This window comes from Poecilia formosa, unplaced genomic scaffold, assembly GCF_000485575.1.
Source record: "Poecilia formosa unplaced genomic scaffold, Poecilia_formosa-5.1.2 Scaffold763, whole genome shotgun sequence".
NCBI lineage: Eukaryota > Metazoa > Chordata > Actinopteri > Cyprinodontiformes > Poeciliidae > Poecilia > Poecilia formosa.
Genome location: NW_006800702.1, coordinates 1 through 7398, shown reverse-complemented (window position 1 = coordinate 7398; position 7398 = coordinate 1). Strand labels below are relative to the sequence as shown.

Sequence of the window (7398 nt, the reverse complement as noted above, 5' to 3'; positions counted from 1 at the left end):
TGTGTGTGATGAGTGCGCAGTTGCAAAAACGTGAAAATAGTCTGAAACACGTTGTTTGAGCCTTCACGGTGTCCGTAGTTCTCCAGATGCGATGCGGAGCCTACGCAGGCGGAACCGGATCTGATGGGGAGACGCCTATCGACATGCTGTGTGGTTCCGATGGATCCAGAACCCTACCGTGACTGAAATATGGTGAGGACGCGTCAGCCAATCACATCGCAGGGGAACTTCCGGTTCTGACCCAGCAGAACTTCCGGTTGTACTCTAAAACCTCTAGGTTCAGTTTCCGAATTCGTGATTTTTATTTACACTTCCTGCCGGAACTGGGTCAGAACGGTTCTGACCCGGCTTACCTGCGGTTCTGGTACCAGGTCTTGACCTGCGTGTTGCTGAGCTGCAGGGACGCCGCGAGCTCCATTCGGTCCTGGACGCTGAGGTACTTCCGGTTCTGGAAGCTCTTCTCCAGCTGGGTCAGCTGCTGCTCGCTGAACGCTGTTCGGGCCTTCCGGACTTTCTTCAGGAGTCCAGGTTCCGGCCCAGCGTGGGCTGAGAGTGGACAGGTGGAGATGACGTCAGACCGGATCAGAACTTCAGCTGGTTCGGATGGGTTCCGTTTAAATATGATGATGGAACCAGTAAAAATAACCAGGTGATTAAGATTCGGGTAAGACTGGACCGAGCTGCTCTGGGCCTGTTCTGCAGACACAAATTCTTCATGAAGAACGAAAACCGGTCCGGATTGATCCGGTCGCATCGAACCGGAACCGGACCGGAACCGGTCAGAAAACTGCAAAACCCCTGCCAGCATGCCTAGATGGGCCCCATGTGGGGAAAAGGAGGGCATGCCATATGGGTCCCATATGGGTTTGTCTGCGGGTTCCACGATGGCCCCACATGGGTTTGCCCAGGTAGGGTCACAGCCCACATGGGTCCTACTTGGGCCCTATATGGTGGTGGCCCACATGGGTTTGTCCATTTAGTGCCCATGTAGGGCCCATGTGGGCTGTGGCCCCATGTGGGGCCATCGTGGAACCCGTGGACAAACCCATATGGGACTCATATATCAGCCCTCCTTTCCCCCACATGGGGCCCACCTCGCATTTCTGCCTCCAGAACCAGGAGGTCCATTAGAACCGAGCATTTCTGGTCGGAACCAGGACCAGATCCATTTATCTGACCGGTAATTAAAATATCAGTTCGAATCAGAAGCGATCAGAATATTGATTATTATTATCATCATCAGATTTATGTGAAATAGTTTTTATTCCATAAATTGAAACTTAATAGAAAATTATTTATAATTCTGTTGAAATTGTCATGAATCATTTTATGTTGAAAATATTTTGATCTTTTTTATATTTTTCTAAAAATAAAGCTGAAAAAATAAATAGAACTTAATCATAAATTCGATCAAAATGTGAAAAACATCAAACCTTCAAACTATTTTTTGTTAAAGGATTAAATAAAAAGTATAAATTAATAAAATCAATCAGATTTGTTCCTGAATCTTTTCTGGAATTTTACCTGCGCTGTATTCCGCCGGTCCAGGTCGGATCGGTTCGGCTCCCGGTTCGGGATGCCCTGGGTCAGAACAGAACCGGCAGTCCGCCAGGATGTCCCGGATCAGGAAGGAGGCGCCGAGGCAGCGGTGCCGGTGGGCCGGACCGGGCAGCGCCGGGTTTTCCCTGCGGGGAACAGGCTCCCTCTGCGGGAACGGAGGCTCCGGGAAGCCGCCGCGGAGCTCCGGAGGGTTTGGCCGGGAGAAGAGCGCTGGGGGCGGCCTGAGCGCTAGCAGCGAGTCGATGAGAAACCTGGAGCGTCCGGAGGCCGGGAGGTCCATGTCCGAGCGCAACCGGGAAAGTTCGATCACAGAGATGTTGAACCAGAACCAGAACCAGAACCCGCCTGACCCGACAGACAGCAGAGAAAGTGGCGGGATGCTGGCTCTGACGTCATTTAACTGATTTAAAGTAAAGAAAAAGTCTGAAAGACGTCATGAGCCGAGCTGCTGCTGCGACCAGAACCACGACCAGAACCATACCCATACCTCCCGGATCCTCCTGGACCTTCCTCTTCCTCCTCCTCATCCTCCTCCTCTCCAGGTGCGTCTCCGCCCTAAGACTCATTTTCTCCTCTGCTGGTTCCGACCTGAAGGTTCTGTTCACTGTGGTTCGGTTAAAGAGCTTTGGGCTCAGCTCGGTTCTGCTGGCTGCACAGAAAGGAGATTCATTCAAGTATTGAAAAAAAAGTTTTAATTATTTTTGCTTTAGACAAAAGTAAAGAATAAATGTAATAATCAGGTTTTAATGATGTCGGATTGATACAGAGACCCGGACCGGACCAGAACCCAGTTCTGTCCTGTGAAAGAATGAAACTCGACTCGTTCCTGTGGAGCAAACATTGCTGCTTTATTAGCAGTAATCAGAACCGGTCCGGTTCTGGCCCCGATCCGGCCGTCCTCTCTGGATCACCGGTTCTGCTGCTGAGCGCTGGCAGCCCGCTTCCGGTCTGCTGAGTCCCGGAAAGTGTCCAGCGCCGCCGGAATCTGCAGGGGAAGCAGAGATGGGTCACCTATAGCACAACCAGAACCAGAACCACCTGACCCGATCAGGAGAACCGAACTGAGTTCAAATCCAAAAGACCTTATTGATCCCAAAGGGAAATGAAAAGTTATCGTAGCTCATATTAATTCAGATTCTTCAGTTATTACAGATGGTGAAGGATCTCCTGTAGCAGTCTGTGTTACAGTGAATCTGAAGAGGCCTCTGACTGAAGACGCTGTGCTTTCACCACAGTCTGGTGCAGAGGACGGTCCGGGTCGGCCAGAACTTTCTTCATTTTATCAAGAATCTTTCTTTGCGTCGTCTCCTGCAGAGGTTCCACAGTCAGAACCAGATCAGAACCAGAACCAGATCAGAACCAGATCAGAACCAGCCTTCTTTATCACCCTGCTGAGGCTCTTCAGGTCCCTGGTTCTGGTGCCAGTCTGTCTTCGAGGGTTTTATATTCCTCTACTTCTTCTCCATGATGGAAACAGGGTTTGACCTTTGACCCTGTTCCTCCTGAAATCATCTCCTTTGTTTTGTTTCCATCCCAGGTGATTTGATTGTTCCCTCTGTCCTCTGGTCTGTGTCTGACCCACCAGCAGCTGCAGAGTAATCAGAGTATTTTTGGAGATGACAGAAGTCGGCCAGGTGAGGGTCCAGAGCCCAGCAGGAGTCATGAGGGTTGTCATGGCAACAGGTCTGTAGTCGTCGGTGACTGATAGTGAGTTTCCTGTTGTACCGGAACCAGGCAGGGTGTCTTCCACAGCAACAGAACCTTCTGTTGGGTCGGGCCACAGAGCTGCTCTGCTGGACTCTGGGCTGACTCCATCTGGTTCTGGTTCCGGTTCTGGATTTGGGTCTGGTTCCGGTTCTGTCTCTCCAGCTGCCTCTTCACTTCTAGATCCAGAACAGCAGAAGGTGGAGCAGCAGAAGAATCAATGGCTGAGGTGAAGATGAAACATCTGATCTGTAAACCAGTTTAACCAGTTCAGACCAGCTTAACCAGTTCAGACCAGTTTAACCAGTTCAGACCAGTTTAACCAGTTCATCTGAGGTTTGACAGGAAGCTGTGGGTCCAACTTCTGCTTCCTAACGGCTGTCTTCAGGTCAGGTGTGTGTTTGGTTCAGGTGTGTGTTTGGTTCAGGTGTGTGTTTGGTTCAGGTGTGTGTTTGGTTCAGGTGTGTGTTCGGTTCAGGTGTGTGTTCGGTTCAGGTGTGTGTTTCACCTGTGAGAACTGAGGCAGGGTGAAGGGTTTCTTCTCAACCGTCTCGGTTCTGGCGCTCCTCAGCAGACTGGTTCTGGTCTCTGCAGCTCGACCCGGTTTAGCCTGTGATGATCCAATAAATAATCAATGAGACATCCAAGACGAGTGTTGGTCCGGTTCTAAAAGCCCGGTGACGTTTGGACCGCCACTCACCGTCAGGTTGCCGGGTCGGTTCCGGCTCAGCTGCTCCTCCAGCCAGCGGTGGCCGTAGTGGTGAGCCAGGACGTCGGCCAGCGGAGAGGACGGCCTGATCAGACATCAATAATCGATCTGAGCCATAATCTGATCGATAATGGACCGATCAGCTGGATGATCCGGTTCCTAACCTGTTGCGGATCCCGAACACAATGTCCGGTACCAGATGGGCTCGCCGTGAGGTTCTGCACTGCTGCTGCTCCGCGGCCTTGACCTGAAGGTCGCCCACCTGGATTCGGTACTGCCTCAGCTCCTTGGACGTCACCAAACCGGACCGGACCGCGTCCCGGTTCAGAGCCACGAAGTCCGGACACGGAACCTTCATCACGGCCTCTTCGGCTTCAATCTGCAGCTGCCAGCTGGACAGAGCTGCAACACAGAACCAAACACGTGGAACCAAACGCCTGGAACCAAACACCTGGAGAACCAAACACCTGGAACCAAACGCCTGGAACCAAACGCCTGGAACCAAACACCTGGAGAACCAAACGCCTGGAACCAAACGCCTGGAACCAAACGCCTGGAGAACCAAACGCCTGGAACCAAACACCTGGAACCAAACGCCTGGAGAACCAAACACCTGGAGAACCAAACACCTGGAGAACCAAACACCTAGAGAACCAAACACCTGGAACCAAACGCCTGGAACCAAACACCTGGAACCAAACGCCTGGAACCAAACACCTGGAACCAAACGCCTGGAAACAAACACCTGGAGAACCAAACGCCTGGAGAACCAAACACCTGGAACCAAACGCCTGGAACCAAATACCTGGAGAACCAAACACCTAGAGAACCAAACACCTGGAGAACCAAACGCCTGGAGAACCAAACACCTGGAGAACCAAACGCCTGGAGAACCAAACAACTGGAGAACCAAACACCTAGAGAACCAAACACCTGGAGAACCAAACACCTGGAACCAAACGCCTGGAACCAAAGGCCTGTAACCAAGTACCTGGAGAACCAAACGCCTGGAGAACCAAACACCTGGAACCAAACGCCTGGAAAACCAAACGCCTGGAGAACCAAACGCCTGGAGAACCAAACACCTGGAGAACCAAACACCTGGAACCAAACGCCTGGAACCAAACACCTGGAGAACCAAACACCTGGAGAACCAAACACCTGGAGAACCAAACACCTGGAACCAAACGCCTGGAACCAAACGCCTGGAGAACCAAACACCTGGAGAACCAAACACCTAGAGAAGCAAACACCTGGAACCAAACGCCTGGAGAACCAAACACTTGGAACCAAACGCCTGGAACCAAACACCTGGAGAACCAAACGCCTGGAGAACCAAACACCTGGAACCAAACACCTGGAACCAAACACCTGGAACCAAACACCTGGAGAACCAGACGCCTGGAGAACCAAACACCTAGAGAACCAAACACCTAGAGAACCAAACGCCTGGAACCAAACGCCTGGAGAACCAAACACCTGGAGAACCAAACGCCTGGAGAACCAAACGCCTGGAGAACCAAACACCTGGAGAACCAAACACCTAGAGAACCAAACACCTGGAACCAAAGGCCTGGAACCAAGTACCTGGAGAACCAAACACCTGGAGAACCAAACACCTGGAGAACCAAACACCTGGAGAACCAAACACCTGGAACCAAACGCCTGGATAACCAAACGCCTGGATAACCAAACGCCTGGATAACCAAACACCTGGAGTACCAAACACCTGGAACCAAACGCCTGGAACCAAACGTCTGGAGAACCAAACGCCTGGAACCAAACGCCTGGAGAACCAAACGCCTGGAACCAAACGCCTGGAACCAAACGCCTGGAACCAAACGCCTGGAGAACCAAACACCTGGAACCAAACACCTGGAGAACCAAAGGCCTGGAACCAAACACCTGGAGAACCAAACACCTGGAGAACCAAAGGCCTGGAACCAAGTACCTGGAGAACCAAACACCTGGAGAACCAAACACCTGGAGAACCAAACACCTGGAACCAAACGCCTGGAGAACCAAACACCTAGAGAACCAAACACCTGGAACCAAAGGCCTGGAACCAAAGGCCTGGAACCAAGTACCTGGAGAACCAAACACCTGGAGAACCAAACACCTGGAACCAAACGCCTGGAACCAAACGCCTGGAACCAAACACCTGGAGAACCAAACACCTGGAGAACCAAACACCTGGAACCAAAGGCCTGGAACCAAGTACCTGGAGAACCAAACACCTGGAGAACCAAACACCTGGAACCAAAGGCCTGGAACCAAACACCTGGAGAACCAAACACCTAGAGAACCAAACACCTGGAACCAAACGCCTGGAACCAAAGGCCTGGAACCAAGTACCTGGAGAACCAAACACCTGGGGAACCAAACACCTGGAACCAAAGGCCTGGAACCAAACACCTGGAGAACCAAACACCTAGAGAACCAAACACCTGGGGAACCAAACACCTGGAACCAAAGGCCTGGAACCAAACACCTGGAGAACCAAACACCTAGAGAACCAAACACCTGGAGAACCAAATGCCAGGAGAACCAAACACCTGGAAAACCAAACACCTGGAGAACCAAACACCTGGAACCAAAGGCATGGAGAACGAAACACCTGGAACCAAACACCTGGAACCAAAGCCCTGGAACCAAGTACCTGGAGAACCAAACACCTGGAGAACTAAACACCTGGAACCAAGCACCTGGAGAACCAAACACCTGGAACCAAACACCTGGAACCAAACACCTGGAGAACCAAACGCCTGGAACCAAACACCTGGAGAACCAAACACCTGGAGAACCAAAGGCCTGGAGAACCAAACACCTGGAGTACCAAACACCTGGAACCAAACGCCTGGAACCAAACGCCTGGAACCAAACACCTGGAACCAAACGCCTGGAGAACCAAACACCTGGAGAACCAAACACCTGGAACCAAACGCCTGGAACCAAACACCTGGAGAACCAAACACCTGGAACCAAACACCTGGAGAACCAAAGGCCTGGAACCAAGTACCTGGAGAACCAAAGGCCTGGAACCAAGTACCTGGAGAACCAAACACCTGGAGAACCAAACACCTAGAGAACCAAACACCTGGAATCAAACGCCTGGAACCAAAGGCCTGGAACCAAGTACCTGGAGAACCAAACACCTGGAGAACCAAACACCTGGAGAACCAAACACCTGGAACCAAACACCTGGAACCAAACGCCTGGAACCAAACGTCTGGAGAACCAAACGTCTGGAGAACCAAACGTCTGGAGAACCAAACGTCTGGAGAACCAAACGTCTGGAGAACCAAACACCTGGAGTACCAAGTACCTGGAGAACCAAACACCTGGAGAACCAAACACCTGGAACCAAAGGCCTGGAGAACCAAACACCTGGAGAACCAAACACCTGGAACCAAACGCCTGGAGAA

General features: G+C 51.6%; 2 protein-coding genes across 2 annotated transcripts in view; both read right to left on the bottom strand.

Annotated features, from left to right (window-relative positions):
• Positions 1-2195, bottom strand: part of LOC103131445 (barH-like 1 homeobox protein) — a 6085-nt gene extending 3890 nt beyond the window's left edge. The window contains exons 1-3 of the mRNA XM_007543095.2: positions 2048-2195; positions 1525-1905; positions 354-546 (exon numbers count right to left, since the gene is read on the bottom strand). Of these exons, the coding sequence (XP_007543157.2) occupies positions 354-546; positions 1525-1905; positions 2048-2126 (653 nt within the window). The 5' untranslated portion in view covers positions 2127-2195. The remainder of the gene's footprint in view (positions 1-353; positions 547-1524; positions 1906-2047) is intronic.
• A 191-nt stretch (positions 2196-2386) lies between these two features.
• On the bottom strand, positions 2387-4482 carry cfap77 (cilia and flagella associated protein 77; the record flags this gene model as incomplete). The annotated part of the gene is made up of 4 exons (XM_007543101.2): positions 2387-2545; positions 3773-3874; positions 3965-4058; positions 4138-4482. Coding segments are annotated over 4 exons (619 nt in total), but the record flags the coding sequence as incomplete, so codon positions are not given.
• Between the last annotated feature and the right edge of the window lie 2916 nt (positions 4483-7398).